This window comes from Strongylocentrotus purpuratus, unplaced genomic scaffold (genome assembly GCF_000002235.5).
Source record: "Strongylocentrotus purpuratus isolate Spur 01 unplaced genomic scaffold, Spur_5.0 spur5_scaffold_10, whole genome shotgun sequence".
NCBI lineage: Eukaryota > Metazoa > Echinodermata > Echinoidea > Camarodonta > Strongylocentrotidae > Strongylocentrotus > Strongylocentrotus purpuratus.
The window spans coordinates 15,183,669-15,208,360 of NW_022145595.1; the positions used below are offsets into that span (position 1 = coordinate 15,183,669).

Below are 24,692 nucleotides of genomic sequence, written 5' to 3' on the forward strand. Positions count from 1 at the left end.
TTTTCTAACAATAGCGTTATTATCTGGGCAGCTGTCATCGCAATATTCGAGCAATATATAGGTCCCTGAATTCATTCATTAGGGCAGTGAGGTGGTCTTTGCGAATTATTATTAGATACGATAAGAGGGGAAGGAGATATGAGAGGAAGAGAGAAAGGGAAAAAGGGTGCATATCACTTTGCCACCCAAATCAAGTAAACATTCTCAACACAGTAATCTGCCACTATCTAATTAATAATAATAATAATAATAATAATAATAATAATAATAGTTCAGTTCTTGTATAGCGCATAATACGTCATGAAATAACGTCTCTATGCGCTAGATTTTCTTCTCTTGACAACTGGATGTTGTAAAGAGATAAATAATAACTAAAAAGTCACATAGAAAGTGAAAAATTATAATTTAAACTTCAATACACAATAAAAATGTACAAAATTCGCTCTAATACTTCTGTCACACTACTTAACCGACTCCACACCGATTCTGAACCGACCAATTATTGGCCTTTGAATATTTTTATTGGAGGTAAGGTAAAGTTTTGTACTAGTACCGCCTCGTGTCGGTCTTGTGGCTAAGGTATAATGAAAGTGTATGTGGTATAAACCTTATTCAGCAATATCTCATAAGATGTACGTAACTAGATTTATTGTAAAGCATAATGGAATAATAAATGGAATTAGATACCTTATTAGTTGTATAGCCTCGGATCAGAGAACTATAGCAATTTAAAAACCAGCAATGGTCAAAAATTGATTTGCGCACCGGCGCACGAGATTGTGATCTATCAATATTCTCGTTTTATCAATGCAACAAATGACAATTTATTCATTGGAAGTCAATCGTTCTACTTTCACTTCCTTTTTGTCTTTCAATCCCCGGTTGCCCTTTCCGTTTGGGGCTAATATTATGGACTCTTATCTCATTCATGTCTGCATGCATATTTGTGAATAGCCGAGAAACATTATAGTGGCATTATCAATCATCATGGGTTTGTGACTGTGTTTTAGTTGTTGTGTTGCTTTGCATACTGATGTTTTTTAATTACATGTCTACGTGACCTGTAAAATGCATTGCTTCGGTGTGTAAAGTGCTTTTGACACCACTCCTTTGAAATATTTCAGTCATTATAATTATATTGCATGGTGATTTGGTCTCATAATTATGGAAGATGACAGGAATAACAAGAATTTATCAGGACATTCATGCATTCGAGTTTCATTTTTATATTTACACACTGTATACTTAATTCTCATGAACTGGAAAGTTGAATAAAATTATCATAAACTGGAAAGTTGATTTTTCCAGCAAGAAACGATATTAACCACCTGAGTCCAAAATTGCAATGTATGCCGATGCCCTAACATCCTCCCTCCTCCTTGCTCTCTCTCTCTCTCTCTCTCTCTCTCTCTCTCTATCTCTCTGTCTCGCTCTCTCTCTCTCTCTCTCTCTCCGTTTTTACTGTGCTTTTCCGTTGTGATAACTCATGTACTCGTCATCACCGCAACAACAGCACTCAACAAAATGGATGAAGTTAAATTGAAGCGGAGAATCGGGAAAAGAAAGATTAGTGAAAAAGAGACCAAAATATAACAGTAGCCTCTATATATGAAACATGATTTATCATTATTTACATCATCATCATCATCAACAAACCAAAAAACACTCATGCTTAAAGATTCGTTTTTGATTTTGTCTCTCTACAAGATTTGGGTCTTGTATCATAAAAAGTTACGATTAATCGCATCCCGATCGCATCACCCCCAACTAATTATTGGATCTCCTTATTCTCAGTATTTAATTTATATCTTATTTTTCAACCGTATAGTCTATAGATAGTTAATTTTTATTTCGCATGGTAATGCATGGTAAGATACAATTAATTGCAGCAAGATTAGAGAAACAACAGATTCGTTTATAATTGAATGTAAGTCGATTTTTGATACAGGGCCCAACAAATTAATGTGAAGTTCAAGGGAATCGAGTGAAATTGGTACAGCGCCATCTCCGTTAAAAACAATATAGGTTCTTTAAAAAAAAGTATCATTGTCGATAATTCGCCAATCCAAGGAGTTCCGAGGCGAGTAACTCATTGGCCAGTGGCGGCTCTACCCCCCCCCCCCCCCCACTCCGTGTTGGTATGACCGCATTCATGTTCCCAAAATCTCTGGTAAAGAGGTATTTTTCGCTCGACATAGTCCGGCCCGAGAACTGTAAAAAAAAAAAAAAAAGGGGGGTGTAATTGACTTTCACCCGGAGATTTCTTTAAGAAGGGGTGTTTTTTTCTCTCTCTCTCTCTCTCTCTCTTTGGATTCCTGAGAAATTTAAAAAGGGGGTTATACAATATTAAAAAGGGGGCATTTCTTCTCTCTTTCTCTCTCTCTTTGGACTCGTGACAAAAAAAAGGTTTTTTTTTAAATAATTGAATATCATAGATAAGGGGGCCGTACCCTACATTGAGCAGTGTTCCGGATTTAAGGGGGTCTCCAAGGCAGGACAATCCCGCGAAAAGCACGCAAATGGGGGTTTCAGAAATGTTGTTACTCCTGAGATATAGGGGTGCTTTCAATTATGATAATGAAATCAGTTAGATTTGCAATGGTTATACCTTTTAACTTATAAGCTTGTATATTTTGATGACAATTAGTTCAACTGAAAAAATGGCGGACTTATTTTAATTGTCACTGTCCCAAGTCCCCTGGGATTTAAAATAAGTCCTAGAAATTAAGAGAGTACTAAATTGATAAAAATGTCCCTAGTCGGATTTTGTAAACATAAGCATAATATATCATAAGCCTATTTTTTTTCTTCAATTTCACTTTTTCTTTATTTTCTTTCTTTATTTTATTCTGGGGGGAGGGGAGGGGGTGTCCTACAATAAATGGGAAATAGTTCAATTTCTTTAATATAATTGTGATTAATGAAAGTAAGTGTTCTCAATTTACAATATTATAATTTTATTAAAACATTCCTCTGCCGAACGCCGATCGGTGGCTCCGATTTTCTGCTTTTATTAGAGCAGCCGCCGTTTGGTATTTAATTATGACACTATCTGACTTCTCTTCAAGCACTAAAATAAGTTCCGTAATATTTTCTTCTCTTCTTCAACTTTAGTATAATTTCCTTGATTCAATAACTTACAGACAAAGAGGACTAGAATTATTATTGTCCTTTACAAAAATGCTGAACTAAGCTTCATCACAAAAGCATCCAGATCGAACTAACCAAGCAATGTTTTTGCTTGAAAATTGTCTAACTTGTTTTCATAAAAACTTAACCTGGAAGTACATATCATTTCTCACGTAAATTGCAGTGGTCTTACATTAATTTTAGGGCGAATAATCTTATGATAATGACCGCTAATCCGGTGGGTGACATGTCTTTTTAGTCATAAGCCCTCGTATTATTACGTCACACACTTCACATCAAGAGACGCGGTCTCATTGGTTGGCGTGGTGACACACCTCCGCCATACCCATATTTGCATATATGAACTCCTGCATCGCGTCACATCCGGATGATTCGATCTTCTTACTCGCCGGTAGTCAAAAAATAGACTTAGAATAATTGAAATCACCTTTGTATTTCTGAAATTAAGCTGTAACGGACACTTTCTGCGGCTTAAGAGGTAATACGACTACCAAGATGTTGAGGAATTTTGCTGCAGGTCTCTACAGGGAATGCTCGAGAGGAGTTGGAGCACAGTCGTTTTTGAGAGTTCGTCCACAAGTATCCGCATCGCAAAATGGGGCAGCATGCAGTACCGGTGCCGGGGAGGAAGGTAAGCTGCCAAGCAGGCGGCGATATCCGCAATGAGAAAGTGGCGCATATATCGCAGCTGCAAGCAAGTGCAAGCAAGTGCAAGAGAGAATTACCACTGATTTCTCTATTACAGTTAACTTTTGTATTTTTTATTGGTGCTGTGCCGTACCTTACATTTTAAAATTGAAGTAGATGTAGATCTAAGCCTAGACCGAAAATGTCTGTCTCTTTCGTTTGTTAGCCTCTGATTAATGATTTGGGTTAGCCTTAAGGTTAAGGGCTCCCTCGAAATGATTTTTATGATATGTTATTCGAGGGAGCCTTAATTTGCTCCCATAGGGTCCCACGGAGAGGTAGGTAAACAACATCTAAAATGTGTCCAAAATCACACTTTCCCGCACCCGACCAATATTGGACAATGGCTTTGATAAATTGTATGGGACTTGTAACCGTTATTACATCCAGAATATCATAATCAGAGGTAAAAATAACGAAATAAAAGCAATTTTCTTACCAGACTGATACAGCTTAGCTCCCTTTTCACGTGTAGCGTGTGAATTCACGATCTCTACACAATGGTGATGACCTCTGACTGGCACTTTGTAAATGTGCTGCTTCCGTATAATGCGCTGAATAACACTCATACATGTAGTCATACAGCGCATTATACGGAAGCAGCACAATCACGGAAGTGCCGACGCTACCAAAAAGAGGAACCGACCCTACCCAAATTAGAGGCCAACGAATGAAAGTCAAGAGAAAGAAATTTTCAGTCTAATGTAAGCCCTGTAGGCTTAGTAAGACTGCGAATTGCACGTCTGGACGCTCACCTCAACTTGGCTCAAGCCTAATCAATTGGCCTGCAAATGCAAAGCTGCCTTTTAGACTTTTTTGCCTTGGCATCGCCATCATTGGTTTGAATTTGCTAAGCATTATCATGCAAAGGTGAAGGATATTGACTGAGGGAAGGTCAAATTTTTACAAATTTCATTTAAAACCTCAAAATATCCTCTTCCATCTATGATCTATGACAACTTGAACATTCATGAATAAATATGTAATAATGTGTTTGCAGACACATCATCATCATCATGATGATCATAATCATGGATTCATGGGGCATGTTTGTTTTGCATTGTGCCATTTTAAATCTACTCATGCAGTAAACACTGTCATTGTGTTCCAGAAAACAAAGACAATGTTCATTTTCCAAGATCCGGCCCCCGGTAACCCGCTTATTTAAGGATAAATTGTGGTATTGATTAAAAATGAACAACCACATTTTTAAAATGTTGGGTTTTAATAGACAAAAATACGTTTAACCTGTTCTTGCTTTCATCATGGCTGTATTTCACATTTTCAAAATATTTTTCTTTCAAAGTTCATGGCTCAAGTTTGGGGCTTAAATAATTTTGAATGTTGCAGTGTTTGGATTTTATTTTAAAGTTATTAATAGAGCTATAAAAGTTTAAAAAGAAAAGTTCTTTGTGTTCGCCTAGGCCTAGTTTGTACCAGAGTTTATACCCGCACATGTACTTGAACAACTCTAGAACTTAGAAGAATATGGCAATAATGCATCTTCAATAAATGTAACAATGAAGTTTAATAGCCAAGGATATTGAGACCTACAGCAGTTTCTTTGATTTTTTGGAGGTGAGGAGGAGGGGTGTAGTGATATTTTGATTGATATTTCATATTTTTATCGGCACACAATTGCCATATTGTCAATTTCAATAAAAATTGTCATTATAAATATAAGTTCATTTGTCCTTGCATCACAGAGGCTAAAAACAAGCTGACGTTGCATTTTATTAGGGTTAAATGTGTAGATTTAATCATACATACATTTTTTTTCTTTATTTCATATATATCAGATCAAAAGGGAAAAATCACTGCAGATGGGGATATATGGCTTTGGGAGTACTATAAATATTTTATAACAAAGATCAAAGATGGGAAAAGGAATTGTGTATACATGTATTAGACTTTTTGTCTAGACTAGAGCCTTTTACCACCATAGAAGCATGTACAGGTGTCAGGTGTGTACCTGCATATAAGTATCGGTAGGCACAAATTCACACAAGCCGTCGGCAGAAGATCACCTTTGTCTAGATGCTGAACAGGCTTTGACAAGTAGCAGAATAGAAGTAGTAATAGAAGTACATGTACATATTTGCTGGCTGTCACACTGATCTACATGTACATGTACATGTATTGTAAGCCTTTGTAATACATATTGCATGCATACAAGTCTGATCTCACCTTTACTGTGTAATGAGTATGCTGTAACCCTGTACATGTAGCCAATACGAGTTTGACCTAATAGGTTCAGCTACTGTACATGTGCTTGTGTATCGAGTAATCATGATAATTGATCTAGACAACCCACACGCCACGTGAAGGCAGAGTCAGCCCACTATGCCGGTAGTATAAAAACCAGCTGTTTGTATGTAATGTGTCACCAGCAGGCATTGAAAGATGTTTGTTGCAGATTACATTTTAAAGATTTATCTACATTGTATACTGTATACTGAGACAGTCTGTCGTCTAAGAGTGTAGAATGCAATCAGTGCATTTTACATACGTGTCAGTACTCACTATACATGTACATGTATCAAACATGAAGAACATGCAATTTTGAACCAACGATTTACACAGCAGTACATGCACATGTACATGTAGTTATATTTTGTTTACAATAACAAAGGACATTCTAGGAAATTCAATTAAACTAATTTGGCAAACTGCAAAATGGCCAGCTAGGTTGACATACACTGTACATGTAGATCAACACTCTGTTTATCATCATATTTATGTCCATGTACGGTACGTGTTGAGAAATCAGCATTTTAAAAAAATTGGACTTGACTTGCCCATCTTATTAGAACTTTGATATATGAGTAATCATATGGAACCACAAGCACCAAATGACTCAATTTTCCTTCGTTTGACAGACTGTTGAGGGGGGGGGGGGGGGGGGGAGGGGGTGGCATATAGTCTACACTGTGCAACACAAACTCTTATACCCTTTTCTAACTGCATTGATTTTCATCGGATGCATCCGGATGCATCCGATGAAAGTGCCAGTTAGAAAGCAACAGAGGAGAAAAAGGCGATTAAATAGCCGATGAAAAGAAGAGAAATAGGTGATTAAATTCTCATTCTATCGGTGTGACACCAATGAAATTGCCAGTTAGAAAAGGGTATAATATGACAAAATATAGGGTTTCTTTAGTATCATCAATATTAGGGTTGGTTCAGTATGACCTTGTTAACAACAACAAACAAACAAGTAGATGTGTGTAAATATACACGATAGAGGGCTTATGGGGGTGCAGACTAGTATAGCATTTCAGTTCAGACATACTGTAATGATGGGGGGGGGGGGGGGAGAGAGGAGGAATTTGCATCAAAATGTGGTCCAAGTTTTCTTTACTTTTTAGATACCGTACATTTATTTATTATGAGTTTATTTTAGGAATAATCCTTCTCTACTAGTGACATTGCTACATGTACTTTGATGTTTTATGACATGTACTTGTACACTTAAAATAAAAAAGAGAATAAGTAAACACATTCGATGCAAGCTTTAGTAAAAGTCATTTAAGTTTGTTTATCTAGCTAGCAGGGATCCCTTTTCTGCGTTAATTGCAATAGCCAATGAACTGTACGTATACATTTACACTGTATGTGTTGATGTGTGTATGTAGGGCAGGCCTCCCAGGCTCCCAGTATATACAGAGTACATGTAGTCTACTACGGTACATGTACATCTTGCACAATTTCTGACAAGGTTTTGATAGCATACTTTGTCAGATTAGCATGTGTCATTTTCCATTTTGCACATTTGTTTGTTTCATTTCAACGTATATTCCAGAAGATTATGTAGCTTACATGTATATCACAATCCCCAGAGGCCAATATTAATTATGCACCTCCCTTATATATTAAACAAATACATTTGTTGGACTAACATTTACATCATACATGTATGTTGGAAAGACTACTCTTTGTCCAGTCATATCGGTATACATGATCGTAACCTTTACCTTTGGACTTTGGCTGAATGCCACAGCAATGCATTGGACTTGAGTGTAGTCTGGTTTCGATGTAGTGTAACAGCAGAGAAGTTATTCTAGAGCTGGTAACAGTATTAGACCTAATGACTGTATAGTATTTCACCATGCATGGGGTTCATACTGTATGCATACCAGTATATATCCGTTTATTGAGAGCCAGAAGGGCAATAACTCAACTATTTGGCTCTTAGCAGACATTAAAAGTTATTTGCTTTTGTAAAAGAATGTGAGGGTACCTAATTCCAGATAGCATAAATGTTTTTTCAATCTGATATCTAATGCCTCAGTCACACCTTTGCGTTTTTTGCTGACTTAAAAAACAGTAGAGGACCTAGGATAGAACTTTGTGGTACGCCGTGTAAAAGAAGAAAATTTGGAGGAATTATTTTTATCAACTACATATTGAAATCTATTAGAAAGATTACTTTCAAACCAAGATGACAGACAAATTTGATTGTTGTTCTAGTTTCTGAGTGGTGAGGCAACACACCGATTACTGAGCTGGGAGACATTGCCAGGCATAGCGCCAGGTGGAAGGGCATAAATCGAAACTTAAAACAAAAGAAAAAAGGTGCGTTTAATACACCGTTAAATACGGTAACTGAATATCTTTTAAATATTTCTTCACTGCTTATTACGAATTATGCCCACCCCCCCCCCCCCCCCAAAAAAAAAAAAAAACCCAACAACAACACACCACATGTAACAACAACAACAGCATCATCAATCAAGTACACAGTAAAACACTGAAAGTAAACAAAGTATTTAAAAAGGAATGAGGGAATTTCATTTTTCGGGGCAGGTCCTTTTGACAGGACATACAAGTTAAGTACAACATTGTAGATCCTATATTGTAGGCTACGTGTGCATGCTGTCTGGACCTGCAGTAATCTATTTTCAAAGTTGGCCGATCAGCCTAAATGTGATTAGTTCATTGATAATGGATTATTGAAGTATTTGCACAAATTCTGTCAACATGTATTAGGTACATTGTACCTATAACCTCAATCAGACTCTACTTGCAAGCTTGCAGCTTTTACTAAATACTTTGGATATATACAGTTATACCTCATTCAGCATTTTTTTTTATCAGTGGCCATTTAAAATTGAAAGGCATGCATGCAGATCACGTATGTTAAATGCGAAGCTATTCTGGATTATAATATCTCGCATATTATTATTTGCCCAATATAAGCAGTTGAAGTGTACTTTTTATACATGTATGCACTGTACATGTAGGTGACACATATGTACACTGTACTGTACATACTGTATACACAGGGTTTTCCCTAATTAATTACTTTCCACTGCTAACTACAGTACGTACATGTGCATGTATTACATAATGCACTCAAGTTTAACGTAGTATGATTTCAGACCTATAAAACCATTCTGCGGTTGTTGCTTGTTAGGGATGATTGCCTGTGAACAATACTTCATCTACGGTGCCATTTAATGATTGTTGAGAGCCAGAAAAGGTTTACCGGATTGGGGATAAAGGATATGAGATAAAACCCTGTTGGCTTGGTAGGCAATATTCTTCACAGTATACACATTACCTACATGTAAGAAACAGAATATGCCACTGACACTTGAGATAAGACCAAAGTGCTCACATGTATGTACATGTCCCGGCCCCCCCCCCCCCCCCACTCAGTGTTATTTAGGGTACGCATATGCTCGTACCCTCTTTTTGAAAGCACCCCCTATCTGAGGACTGCCAACATTTCCGAACCCCCCTTTCGCGGGCTTTTCACGGGCTTTTCCTGCCTTGGAGAAAAACACCCCCTTTTTAAAGAAATCTCCGGGTGAAAATTCAAATACACCCCTTTATTTACAATTCTCGGGCCGGACTTTGTCGCACGAAAAGTACCCCTTTACCGGACATTTTGGCAACACGCATGCGGTCATTCCGACCTGTGAGTGGGGGGGGGGGGGGGGGGGCCGGGGTACATGTACTTGTACTTTCTTTGTACAAACTCAAAAGTCAAAACCATATCAAAATCTATTTAGTGGAACATTGAATATGACTACCGTACAAACACAGACAAACCTGCAGATAATTTTTTGTTTTAATAATTCAATTTCCTCATCGAAATAGCATTAGTAAGAGCATACATGTAGACCTTACATGTACCACCATAGGACAAAGGAAATGAATCCTGCACTTGTCTCTCATCTTCCACTTCCTGAAATTGATATTTTTCTCTCATTAATTCTGCTGTTTGTTTCGATAGCCTAAATTCAGAGTATTCCTTGATTTTTCGTTTATCCTTACAGCACAGGATGACCCAAACTTTTTCAAGATGGTGGAGCTGTTTTACGACCGTGGAGCAGCCCTGGTCGAGGACAGGCTCGTTGAGACACTCAAGGGACCAGAAACAAGCAATGAAAAAAGACTCAAGGTAGGTGATCAAATATTTGCTCTGGCCACTTTTGCACTGGCGACATTTGCACTGGCGTTTGCACCGGCGAAATTTGTAATTTCAATTTCTGTCAATGATTTTATGGTTGTAGCAAGTCAAATAATATTCTACTTGATCAGAAACATCTCACCGTTCATTTGTAATTTCTTATAACCATTCCTTTGAACAGGTTCAAGGAATTTTGAGACTACTGAAGCCATGCAACCATGTACTAAGCATCAACTTTCCACTTCTAAGGGACGATGGTTCATTTGAAATGATTCAAGCATACAGGGCCCAGCACAGTCAACATAGAACACCATGCAAAGGAGGTATGTACAAGATTAGAGCAAAATTAAACAATGTTGAATCTGAGATGCATGGCCCTACGTGTTATCAGTGTCTGTGATATGGTATAATATTGAAGCCCTAAAAAAATAATTAAAAATGATCATGAAGTGCCTCAAACAAGTAAAAATCTTTGAGTGACCGGGTTTACCTTACTCATTTTCCCTAAGAGACTGCAGTGTTATAAAAACTATTAGGAAAACAAAAAAATGAAATTTTGATTTCCAATCATAAATATCTTGATAATCAGATAGGCAATTGGCTTGTAAGAGTCATGGGATTCCTGACTGACCTAAAGGTTTATAATTAAGATTGCAGCATGAGCTAAATGCAGGTTTTTGTTTAGAATCTGAGACAAAGATACCCAATCCCTTTAACCATGCTGACAGGACATGATTTAGTTTTTTGAGCAGCGTATTAATCTTCTGTACCTGTCTCATGATCATTCAGGTATCCGATACAGCATGGACGTGAGCGAAGACGAAGTTAAGGCCCTGGCCTCTCTGATGACATACAAGTGTGCCGTGGTGGACGTCCCCTTCGGTGGCGCCAAGGGCGGCATCAAGATCGACCCAAGGAAATACTCCGAGAGGGAGCTGGAGAAGATCACCAGGAGGTTCTGCATGGAGCTAGCCAAAAAGGGCTTTATTGGTAGGTCCTTGTATTAAAAAAGTAAAGCCCCATTCAAATATGATGTTGCTTGAAGCTTCTCTGCACTTGTTTGGCATGGAGGGATTATGATCTCCCTGTGAGGTCACTGACAGGTTATCTCCTCAAATCAGCTCTCAGTTAACATAAGAAAAAGGGCATCATGGGGGATCAACGGGTACCGCTTAGACATTGTTGGCAGTGTAGAGGGTGCAAATAGTGTAGCTATAGGTGGTGCATTGGGGCTTTAACTGCAGCGCTTTTCTTTATGATAACCACATTTGTATAAGACAGAGCCTAGTGAATACTTGCAGTCTTGATCCTTTGTTGCACACAGTTGTCAATCATTTACATGTACAAAAAACTAGCTGGTTTACTTAGCCGTATCTCAAAGTGCCTGAAGAGAGATATTTGTTTATTTCTCAAATTAGTACTGATTTCTCTTTGTGAAGAAAATTGGTAACCATCAGGAAAAGAATTTCTTTGAATGCTGGAGCAGTTCTGCTAAAATTGGGGGTGAGGATAATTTTCAGCTCTTTGTATATTTTGGATAATATGTTTAAAGGTAAACTTTTATTATGAATACCATAATTGTTTTTTGTATGTTGTTGCCATACCTGCCAACCCTCTCAAATAATCTGGAATATCCTGTTTTTCTGGACTTTTTAGGACCCCAAAATGCGGGATATCCCGGATTTTCAAAATTTTGATTTTGTTGTTGTTGTTGTTGTTGTTGTTGTTGTTGCTTAAGCCAAATTAAGCTTGTCTTATCATATGCCGCGATGTGAGAGTTCACGTATTCCGTGCGTTGAAGGGCTGCATGGTTGAGCAGCGAATTTGTATTCGCTTTTTGGCACAGATTACAGCGTATTGTCAGTTACACTGCGGCTGCATGTGCGAACGCCTGTTAAGGGTAGAGATTTCTTATTTTCGACGACATACCGTGCTAAAAATTCTTAATTCTCTTTTTTCAAATGTTGGCAGGTATGTGTTGCTGTTGTTGTCAACATTCTTCTTCTTCTATTCATTATTAGTGTCATTCTTATTATTATTATTGTCATCGTCATCATCATAATCATCATCTATTCTTGCATTGCTCGTATAGGACCCGGTATCGATGTACCTGCTCCAGACATGGGCACCGGAGAGAGGGAGATGAGCTGGATGGCTGACACCTATGCCATGACTATCGGCTATCAAGACATCAATGCTCATGCTTGCGTTACAGGCAAACCTATTACACAGGTAGGTTGGAACCAATCACGGTCAACGCAAAGATGTGTTATTTTATATCATTAAGTATGGCTTAAAATTTGTCTTCCTGACCCACCTGCTGGGACTTGTTTCTCAAACCCTCTTTTCAATGACAAATGACAAAAATCAGTGACAAATCTGTTGATAACCAATCAGAAGCAAGGATTTCACTAGCTTATAACAAAAACTGTCATTTGTCACCGATGTCAAGTTTTGTTAAACACTCCCAGATGTGAGGACTGCTCTTTTGCACCTTGATTTTGTATTGATTCCACCTCATTAATTCTGTATATTCTTGTGATGAAATTCACTTTTACATGATTTAGCAAAGTAAACCAAATTTCTATAACTTAATTGCCATTCTTCATATTCCAGACTCTTTTACCCGCTGGTATAAAAAATAACGAAAAATTAATGTAAAATTGTCAATTTATAATCCTAGTTAAGCAAAAATATAACAACCCCAGTTTTAGGGAACCATAAAATCTCCTTCTCTCGTCAGCTCTTAGCGATCCTAAGTTACATTACTGAGTACTTCTGGGCAGGCGCGTAGCCAGAGTTTGATGTTTGGGGGGGCACATACATGTAATCGATCGAGGTCAAAAAAAGGGGTCTACAAAATTTCAACCGATCCTGGAAATTTTAGGGGGGGCACGTGCCCCCCCGTGCCCCCCCGTGGCTACGCGCCTGCTTCTGGGTCAACTGCTACAAGTTTTATTTCAGAAATCCACTTGAAAAATGTAAAGTACATGTGTTTTTGAATATTTAAAAAAACAATGTATAATTATACTGCTTAAATTTTTAATCTTCTTTCGTTATTTGTAATTTTGTTTGATGTACATATTGGGATGACGCCCTGATTAGGATAGAGATAACAACTTTAAACAAAATATATACCTTACTTATAGTTTCGTATCTATTCATTATATACTATGCATTCTACTTGTAGGGTGGTATACATGGTCGTATCTCAGCCACCGGGCGTGGTGTGTACCATGGTGTAGAGAACTTTGTCAACGAGGCTTCCTACATGAGTGCTGTTAGTCTGACTCCGGGCCTCGGTGACAAGTCATTCATTGTACAGGTAAGATACAAACTAGTTTGATTTGTGTGTTTGTTTGTTTGTTTTGCCTGACTGCTCAGAAAGCATGTGTATGCTTTATGTAAGAAAGAGACTAAGTGACCGACGGCTATATTACCTAAGGCACTCCCTGTCACGAGACCACTGCTCTACCACTGAGCCATTGCGTATCAACAGTGATCTCTACCAAACTTTTAAGATTCTTTTAGAAAAACTGATGAATAGACCGCTAAAAGTGTCTCAGGTGTCATTGTTTCTATGTGTTTAATGGGATGTTGGGTCATTACACTACAGATGCATGATTAGTCGTACCACAATTGCCCTTGTAACATTTGCTTTCTAGTATCCTATACTAACAAAATATTAAAATTCAATTCATTGTTAAACCCTCATCCTGGTGATAACCTTACCCTAAATGTAACTCAAACAATAACCCTAACCTAATTACACCATTTAAAGCCTACTTGCTCCCCCTATATAGAAAACAATGCCAAACTGGTGGCCGTTGGTCCCCAATAATCCTCTTTTTCTTATGTTAATTGAGAGCTGAGTTGATGAGATAGCCACCTGTCAGTGACCTTGCTGGGTGGTCTTATCCCTCCTGGCCAAACTAGTACAGATGGGCTTTAACCTCACCCTATGTTTTTGAAGAAAGAAAGCCTGAAGCTGTAGCATATTTCAGAGCCACATGATCATTTTCATTTCTTATTCTTTGTCCCTTCCATCAATCTTTTCTCTTTTCTTTTCTTTTCCCTTAGGGATTCGGTAACGTGGGTCTTCATTCCACAAGATACCTTCACAGATACGGAGCTAAGTGCGTAGGTGTGATGGAGATAGACGGTAGCATCTACAACCCAGCCGGCATCCATCCTAAGGAACTGGAAGATTACAAGACGGTAAGAATTAACCCTAACACCTCGTTCACACAATAATAATAATTATATTTGCTTAGATAGCGCCTAACACTTACTTTATCAGAAGCCTCTAAGCGCTCTACAATAATGCAGCATAATAACCCTGGCTTTAGCAGTGCAGCTGTCACACGCTCTGTGTTTCAAGGAATAAATTCCTACCAGGTCCCCATTTGCTTCACTTGGTTGGAGTGTGGCAAATGTAGATCAATGTCTTGCCAAAGCACAATGGATCGAACTGCCTTAAAGATCTCTGGGGGGCAAAGTGGGAATAGAAAAGACAGACAGGAGCTGTTTGAATGAAGTAAATTCCCTGAATGTACTCGCATATACGTGTGCTGTAAGATCTTAAAATATGAAGTGCAGTAGGATTATGTCATTTTAATTTTAATTAAGGCTGCGACGGGTAGTCGAATGCTCGAGTACCCGCACAGTTGACAACTACTCGGGTACGATTTCTCGTACCCGAATATTCGGCCGCAAAAGAAAAAAAAATAAAATAAAAAAAAAAAATGTCCAGGCCCACGCTCACCCGTGCCAGGGAGAGCGGCAGCCGCTGGCATGGTACCGTCGGTTAAAATGTTTCCCAACTCAAGCACTGTCAAACTAACCTTTCAGAAACTGGCACCAAATGTCCAGATTTCTGTTTGGACTTGGAGGAAAATGGATTATTCTGCAATCTTTGGTTTTTAAAACAGCATTGTTTACTGTTATTATTCTAATTAAATCGGCACCTTCAACTGCAATTCAAAGTAAAATTGCATGCGTTTTCGGCGAGGGACCTGGGAAACTGCCGAGTGGTATGGTAGTGGCAAAAAAATCAAAAAAATCAAAAAAATCAAAAAATCAAAAAATTCAAAAAAATTCAAAAAAATTCAAAAAAATAATAAAAAAACATGGCGTCCGAATATTCGAGTATTTGCTTGTGAGCCTGGGAGTGTATTCGGGTACCTCATTACACTGTTGTGCACAGCCCTAATTTTAATTGAATTGAATCTTTATCTCTTGTTTTCATGTGTTTCTTGTTGATGTTTAGGAGCATGGCACCATTGTAGGCTTTCCTGGAGCAGAGCCCTATGAAGGAAACCTGCTGACAGCGCAGTGCGACATCCTGGTACCCTGCGCAGGAGAAAAACAGATCACAGCTGACAATGCCCATGACATCAAGGCCAAGGTAAGCTATCAGCAGGGTGTAAGGCCAACATGGCAAGATGGGGCTATGCCCATGAAGAAGATACTCTCTGCGACTGCGGAGAGACTCAGACGATGGACCACATCTTGCAGTGTGGGGGAATGGGAAGCACAGATGAAGACCTGGCCCTTGTAAATGAGACGGCCATGGCAGCCATCGGGCGATGGAAGAACCTAATTTTATTTAATTTAATTAAGGAACTGTACATTAATCTTGATCTAAGGAGACACGAACGAGCAGGGTTCTCGCTGTTGCATGACACCCATTTTTTTTTTTTTTTTTTTGGGGGGGGGGGGGAGGTGGTCTTTAGAAATAAAATGTAATTCGCAACCTGCTGACATCGCAGTGTGATATCCATGGCAACTACCATGGTAACAGGGCTCAACAGCCAATCAAAATCAAGGTTTACATCTTAGTTACCATTGATGGCAAAGTTAGCATCAAGTGGAAATTTTTTTGCAACGGGGCCCAGGAATATTAATACATGGCACCTCTATCAAGGGAGACAACTGTATCATACATGGCTGGTCCAAGGGGCAGTTCAACCAGTCTGGGGTTTGAAGCCCTGCCCTTTTAAATCTAGTGTTCAATAGAACAAACCACTGAATCGTTTTGTCTTGTGCTTGTTTCAGATCATTGCAGAGGGAGCCAACGGACCTACCACCCCTGCTGCTGATGCCATCCTGCTGTCTAAGAATGTGCTTGTTATACCAGTGAGTACCATCGTACAGTGTAACCTGTATATAAAGACCACTCAATGAAGATGAGAGAAGTTGTCTTTATGTGCACGTTCCTTTTGTATAGATCTTAATGAGAATCAATGTGTTTCCAATTGAAAAATATCCTTGTTAAACACGAGAGTTCATTTAAACTGCAATATTGTGCTTTGGAAACCTTTCCCTTGCATCAAAAACAACAACAACAACAATAGTTATTATATAAATCCACTTAATTTTTCTTTTTTGGACAGATGATTTTTATATTTACATGTAAGTCTCATTTATTACATCCCTGAAGCTCTTCTTTTTTGTTTGAGCATCCTTGAAAATGTATTTCATTGCTTACCCTAATCTGAAACCCGACCTTAAAACCCACCCTAGAATAAGAAAACCTCACATAAGATGTCATTTATATATCTGTTTTGCATTCTTTTCATAGGACATGTTCATTAATGCCGGTGGTGTGACTGTGTCGTACTTCGAGTGGCTCAAGAACCTCAACCATGTCAGCTACGGTCGTCTCACCTTCAAATATGAGAGAGATTCCAACACACATCTTCTTCGTGCGTACTACCAGTGTTCTTTTCTAATTTTCATTTTTTCAAGTATAACTGTTTCTGAGCCCTGTAACATGAATTTGACTGTTACAGAAGCAATTTTGAAAGTCTACCATACAATGTTTATCCAGCTAATAGCATCTTACAGTGAAACGTTTTTTGCTCCAACATAAAATGGATTTTACTTGTAAGTTAAGTAGATTAATTAAATTGAGTAGATACAACTGATTTAACTACTTACGGTACTGGGCCAAACTTTTTGGTGTTTTCCTGATTACATTTACAAATTTTTGCTATCCAAGCATTTGCTTTCATTTCTGTATAAGTATAGATGTTCTTTTATGTAAAGAAACAAGAGAATTTCCCCCCAGTTTTGATTCCTTTTCAAAAAACTTCAACTGACGCAAAAGTTTGTGGTTTAAAATTATATTATTTTCAGTATTACTTACAGTGGGAAAGATAAATCTTGTTGTGAAGAAGAAAAAATGCCAAGAGTAAATTCAGCAGGTAAATTTAACAAATTTCTCCATTACAAAATCTCTACTTCAGAGAGTGTACAGGAGAGTTTGGAGAGGAAGTTTGGTCGCCATGGTAGCGGCATCCCCATCACACCATCAGACCAATTCAAGGATCGCATCCAGGGTGCCAGTGAGAAGGACATCGTCCACAGTGGTCTTTCATACACCATGGAGAGGTCTGCAAGGGTAAGTGAACAGCACCCTCAACGGGAGCGCATGATTAATGTCAAGCGCTCTGCCCCAAGGTCTTTATAAAGGAGGTTTTAAAGGTATAGACCAGTTTTGGAAACACCCCTCTCTCTAAAAATGAAACGGAAGCTCTTATTACCAATCATGTGAAAGAATATGTTTTGATTAATATGTGATGATACAAATTTTGCCAGGAAAATGCCTACTAATTGATATATTTGGTAAATTATCATATCTTTACGGCCTGGATAGATATCGCGTAGTCCCATATACATGTACATCCGTCTGTGTACAGTGCTTGTAACTTTACCAAGACTGGGCCAAAGAACCTTGCAGTACACACCAATACAGTACTTATATGCTAGATCAACCTTTTCTGATCGATTCCACAACGTTTCTTTCACAATGCAATCACATGACCAGAACTGGTCTATACCTTTAAAGCATGGTTTAAACTTGGACCATGGTGGAGTTTGTTGGTGGCCTTTCAAACATCATGGAGAGGTCTGCAATGGTAAATGACGGGCGCCCTCAATGCGAGGGGATGACCAGTAGCCTGGGCTCTGTCCAGAGGCACAATTCACAAAGGAAATTAATTTAAATCATTGGTAATTTGAAGGGTGGGGGACTTACAGAGGAAGTGCTGTGGCTAATGTTCTGGATATTGGTTAAGTTAAAATGGTGTGGTTTAGTGGATATCTAATTCATGTCTGTCATTCATGTTTTGTTTTTCTCTCTTTCTCCATCATTCTGTAACCACTGTATTTTTGTCCTGTTTCAAGTTTCTCTTTCAACTTTTCTTGTGTAACACATCACCGCAGTAAACCACTACACTTCAGAATCGTTTTTGCTATTCCTAATATTTGAAGCAACAAATTAGTGATTCCGTGGTTGGTGCTATCTGTGGTATGTGCTTTGTGTTTGTGTTGTGCTGAGGGCTAATAAATGATCTAAAAATGCAAAGTGGACAAGCTTTAATTGCCCTGCAGTATTATGTATTATGATTATCTTGCTTTCCTTTTTACATGTACCTCTTCTCTTTTCTCAAAACTATATGTTTGTGTACAGTGTAACTTACATTTTCCCTCTACAATACCGCCCAGAAGTTATTGGGCATGTTTTTGCGGGGCGGGTTTTCCCCGATGGGTATTTCACGATTAAATCACGATAAAATATCGATGAAATACTGATAGAATCACGATAAAAATCACGATAATTTGCACACTAGGTCTAGTGAATGATTTCCTCTATCGGGGGATGCGTGTAACCCGCCTAATCCCCCGATAGTCTATCGTGTTTCATGGTGCGCGTATTTGCAACTAGTCATGTCCTCTGCAAGCGCATGTCTTTGCTCATCGCGCGCGCTAAATCTTGTTATGTATGATTTGTACGCGCAGTTCCGTATGTGTCTTTGTTTACGTCACAATAGAAAGTATTCACGAGTAAACATTACACACAGTTAAATACTAGTAAAAGCCGTCGCTAAATCACTGACACTGGGCGCGGATAAGCATCGGGTACTGATGCGGTGGAGCAACGAGTAGATCTAACTAGTTGCAAAAACTTGCATGATTTGCATTCATTGAAATTATAATTGTGAGCACAATACCTTTCATTTTCACTGCCATATTTTCTGTTCGCCTACTCCAGATATGCGTATCTCATTCCACAACCATGAAAGTGGTGAATAAATTCAATTCAATTCAACCTCCACCAAATAAAATAAAAATATTCCCAAGATCGTCGCTTCAGAAAACACGCACGCGATCAGATTCTTTCATTTGCCCTATCAGTATCACTGACAAGACTGCCGTAAGAAGGGTCTCCACCCCTAAAAAAGAAAACGTCCAATCATGGACATTCTTGCCTACTGGTCACGCGTAAAAGTTGCCAGGTGGACTAGTAACCAAGGTTACCAAAACACGCGTAAATAAACATTTTCAGTCGACGGCATTGGATGATTGATAAATAATAAAATCTGTAAAAATGGCATGGATCAATTACTGTGAGTGTGGATTAGACCAGAGTCGAATTAACAGGAAAACATGTAGGAGAGAGAGAGATAATTGAGAGGGAGGTAGTGTTGAGCTGGAGATAGATGAAGATATTATTCGAGAAGGAAAGGAGTTATGATCGAGGTCAGGATGGGAAAAAAAAACAAATAAAATGGATAATTATCTACTTAACAGGGTTGACTAAATATAAGTAGGCAAGACACCAATACGTTAGTCTATTTTCCGCACACCTTTCTACTTCCACTCCTTATTCATCGACACTAGACGAAAACGTTCATGGGTGGAGAAATGTGACAAAGAAGAGGGTGAGAGCATGGACCTACGTATTTGGAGAGCAAGAGAGACGAGAGGAAATCCCACTAGTATCTTCACGAGGGGGGGGGGGGGGGGGGGGACTACACATAATAGAGAGAGAGAGAGAAAGAAAAATGTTTGATGGGAGCGCAGGCTAGCGAAATCATACTATAAGGGAGACATTTACGTACATTTACTTTTGAGAAATAAACAGTAGGATTATGTCTGCCACATGCGTTGAGAGCTGGCTCCCCTCGGCTGACACAGCGTAAATAACAAAGATAACATTCAATGACATTTTTAACCGAAGATTGAAAACTAGGTCATTCACACCTCTTTTTCTTTTTATCATTTATAATTACTTTGTACGATGGCGATGTTAAAAAATAGGATGTTGGAAAGGAAGAAAAAAAGTTGGATCGTAGATTAAATGACATTGATTTGCAAAACTGGAACGATGAAGTTCATGAAGTTCATGTTTCAATTACAGAATTTTTAAACAGGTAATCGGTTTGGAAGAATATATGTTAAAGTTGGATTTCAGTGATAGAACATCTCTTTATAAATATCGATGTGGTAATAGTAAGCTGCCCTGCCGTCTGCACCTGACCGTCACTAAAGTCAGCCTCTAGAAATTGTAGAATTGTGTTCCATATGTGATCTCAAAGTACAAGATGATGCATTTCATTATGTACTCGTATGTCCAGCCTTTGGCTTTGATTAACATTCGCAATTATTTGTTAAGAGATAGTTAGTCAATTTAAGATTAAGAATTAAAACAAACCTTTCAACCTTTTAGATTCATTTTGCTGCTTCGCATTAGAATATGATATAGATTTTATTTTTAAAAGCAGACCCGTATCACTATCATTCGCGAAGTTGTGTTTTATTTTTGTGGACATTTTTACAATAATAGCTCCTGTTCTAGTCCCTCTAACGTTTATTCGCGCTAATAATATTTATAATTAATTTGCCTGATGTTGCATTCAATTCATTTATGGTTTGCTGCTTCGCAATCGGATATAAAATAAATGATAATTTTAAAAGCAAACTCGTATCATTGGCGACGCAGGGGGGGGGGGGGGTGGAGGGGAGAAGAAAAGAAAAGGAAGGAGGGGAAAAGGAAGAAGAGTAAATCTAAAAATAAAATCAAATAGACAGACGAAACAAGCAGAGAACTTCATCAATCGGAAATTCTAATTTTTTCGCCAATGAATTGAATGTTTAAATGACAAGAGAGCTTGCGTACATTTCATATTGTGTTTCAAGTGTTTCTGAACAATGGGTTTGGAGTCAAGGTGTCGGGCAGCATGTGGTTATCTCAGAAGTTAGTATAAACAGATCATGTTCGCGCCGTAAGATCACGTGATCATAGTAGTGATGATTGAACCTTCGAGAGAAAACTATAAGCGCGTGCATTTTTTTAAATCTTTACCTCATCATCTTTTCTGTTTTTTTATTTCTTTGTTTTACCTTTTCTCGAAATATAAATATGTGTATGTATTCCCTTCGCTTGTTCCTTACGGTTCAAGGAGAATTACCCCCTTGCACAATCACCCCCCTTTGTTTAATTCCTTGTTTTTCTTGCTATCAATTCGATCAATCATTTTTTTTTGTTTATCCTTATTTCTTACCATATGTAGATCTTTGTTAAGCCGTTATTATTTATTATTATTATTATCATTATTAATCATTCTTCTGGTTTATTCCTTCGTAAATGTGTTTTAATACTTTGTTTTTCTTAGATTTCTTTCTATCATTTTATATTTTGTCCTCAATCCTCGTGTATTTCTTTGTTATTTCCTTATGTATTACTCCAATTTTGATTACGGGAGCTTGCCAACCCAGGTATGTGTACATGTATTGAATGTCATAAAATGGAGATCGAGATCGAGGGGTTTTCCAATTCCGGGAATCCCTGAGCGCGCGCACTACATATCAAATTTCAACTACTTTGTGGACCACGAGGTACATTGGCTGATCGAGATCGCGTTGCTTTTGTTTTTGATAATACTGGTTTATGAAAATGCCGTTTGCGGTCTGTGGCAAAATTTGTAATGTGTAGGGACAGGGTCAACCGATTGGTATTATGAATGAATAAAATTATTATATTTTTTTATTATTTGGAGTTACGGATCCTTTATTTATTCTGTTAATTTTCAATTCTCTATCTCTCTTAATTATCTTTGTCTGATATATTTCACTCTTCACTCCCTTCCCTCTTTCTTTTCTGTCCCTGTCACGCTAACGGTAACGGTACCCCTCCGCCTCTTCTCTCCTCTTCCCTTAATTATTCACGCCTTCCTGAAAATCTCACAACATACACATAATTCTTCTAGAAATAACAGCCGCATTTATCCATAAATTCTAAGATTCTACCCACATATTAGATCTGATATGTACATGTAATGATGAATACTCTCGATTAGACAGAAATAACCGTCTGATATGGGTCATTACTCTTTGATAAATCTTACATTTGTCAACATTCCTCATACACAGACGGTGACCCTTACGGCTCGCACGACGGGGGGGGGGGGGGGGGGGGGGGGGGGGTGAGCCTTTCTTTTCTTCCCGTTTTTCCTTATTTAGATCTAATTTTCCGATCAATAAATCGGACATAAGAAAGTATGTATATTTCTTAAAATTCTTACAATTTTAATCAAGTAATTGCAATGGCGAAATTTAGGCGAATTAGATCACGCGTTTATGAATATCAAAATATCACCGGGTCAAGCCGTGCTGACTCGTACGCACATGTAGGTATCGGACGTCCGGAAAAAAAAGAGCATTCATTAACTCAAATCAAGATCGCTGCACAATAAATAATGTTAACGACAAGTCTTTCTCGGATTAAACATAAGCGGAATAGCCGTCGATATTAGAGACTGAAGCTTTCGGTCTAACTCTTGATATACTCTCGGATCTCCTCTGCCATGATATGAGCTATCCCAAACATTCCTCCCCCCCCCCCCCTCAAATAAAAAAAAGATGTCGTATCGTGGGAAAGGCCAATTAGACACCTGGTTCTTGGTTTCTGCACTTCTCTCATCGGATAACTTTTCTCTCCGCATGCGCAATCCCAAACATTCCCCGTAGCACATTCGGCGTGTTTCTATCTAAATCCATTATCCGCCATTATCCGGTTAATGGCCGGTAAGGGATAAAGTTTTCCTAATAGAAACACACTTTCTCCGGCATTATCCGGATAATGCCGGAGAGAGCTTTTACGCGTTCACCGGCAAAATTATCCTTCTTTTAGAAGGATAATGCAGGGGAGGCTAACCGGATAACGTAGATAGAAACACACCCCGTTCCGATTGAGTGCACATGCCGGTGAGAAACCGGAAATAGGAGTGATCACGTGATCGGAAAATTTTACCCCGACACGCGCGACACTACAATCCCGGGTTGACCTAGCAGTCCCACAATACCTTGCGGTGACCTGTTTAGCCAGAGTTCGATGAACTTTTTCACCGCCTTTTTTCTGGCTAGATCGGAGCGGTGTATTTTATCCTGGTAATGCGCGTAGATATTAACTGCTCTTCCCTGGCATTATACGCTTATTTCTTCAACCGGATAATGCAGTATAACTTAATAGAAACACGCTGATTGTCTCGTGTATTTATGCATGGAATGAAAAGAGCATTCATTCACGCTTTTGTGATGTAATAATCAAGTGATTGTGACGTCAGTGGCAAGCGCGCATCGGTATGTTTGAGGATGCGCAGGCTCAGCAAGCGTATAAATACAGCATGCTGTGCGCAGTTCTATCGTGATAATAACAAACTAAAAGGAAATATCACGATATGCATCGGGGATTTAGCGGGTTGATCAAGTTGAGGAAAAAAATCATGATAGAGATGAATACAAATCACGATGTTTCTCACGATAAAAACACGATAAAACCCGTCTACAATCACGCTAACCTCCTATCGTGAAACACGATCCCGCATGCCCAATAACTTCTGGGCGGTATTGTACCTCTCTTTCTCTTTGATCCTTTCATTTCATGTACATTCATCATTAAATGTCTCTGTTCCTTATTTCATCTTTTTCTTTAAAGAAACAACTTCATTCATAACTTGTTGATATGTCACCTGAAATATTGTTTTTCAATTCAGCATCGCTCACTTGCGTCAATTGAAAAATGTTATTTCCTTTTATTTCCTGTTCTTTGATTAATTCATTTGCTTTGAATGGTAATTACAAGAACATATTACAGTTCTCAAAACATACATGGACGTAGTAGATTTTCCAAACTTGTTTTGACATTTGTGTATGGATATTCATAGATATAAAAAGAAAAATTTACCAGCAAAAGAGAAAGAAGTAAAAACATAATTCATTTGAGAAGATAAATTCTCAAAAAGCATTTGAGTTAAAAACATAAATTTATCTCATTCATAAAAACATAATGTAAATGCATGCCCAGCTTTAATATCGCGATTAGGGTAGCTGCTAGAATATTTGTTAATCAGACATACATGTACATTGTGAAATATGTATACTACTAGTGCCAAGTCGTTTTTGTTACATTATGTCTTGTCCCATGTGTACTTTTTTGTGATATTGATGTTTTTCACTTAATATTGTTGGATGAGAGCGTCTCAAATCTACAGCTGAGATTTACAAATTATTGTGCAATTTATGCGAGAAAAAATTAGATGAAATATAGAAATCTATAAAAAAAATATGTTCTTAATTGAAATTTATGTAC

General features: G+C 38.2%; 1 protein-coding gene across 2 annotated transcripts in view; it reads left to right on the plus strand.

Moving 5' to 3' along the window:
* Positions 1–3,491: 3,491 nt before the first annotated feature.
* The window catches only part of LOC584300 (glutamate dehydrogenase, mitochondrial), a 32,043-nt gene continuing 10,842 nt past the window's right edge, over positions 3,492–24,692 (plus strand). The window contains exons 1-11 of one of the 2 annotated variants that reach the window (XM_011671760.2): positions 3,492–3,781; positions 10,122–10,246; positions 10,437–10,578; positions 11,045–11,245; positions 12,348–12,487; positions 13,446–13,580; positions 14,336–14,473; positions 15,525–15,662; positions 16,313–16,393; positions 16,839–16,962; positions 17,506–17,660. In XM_011671760.2, the coding sequence (XP_011670062.2) occupies positions 3,646–3,781; positions 10,122–10,246; positions 10,437–10,578; positions 11,045–11,245; positions 12,348–12,487; positions 13,446–13,580; positions 14,336–14,473; positions 15,525–15,662; positions 16,313–16,393; positions 16,839–16,962; positions 17,506–17,660 (1,515 nt within the window). In that variant the 5' untranslated portion in view covers positions 3,492–3,645. The remainder of the gene's footprint in view (positions 3,782–10,121; positions 10,247–10,436; positions 10,579–11,044; positions 11,246–12,347; positions 12,488–13,445; positions 13,581–14,335; positions 14,474–15,524; positions 15,663–16,312; positions 16,394–16,838; positions 16,963–17,505; positions 17,661–24,692) is intronic. The other variant, XM_030979613.1, reaches the window with a different exon arrangement.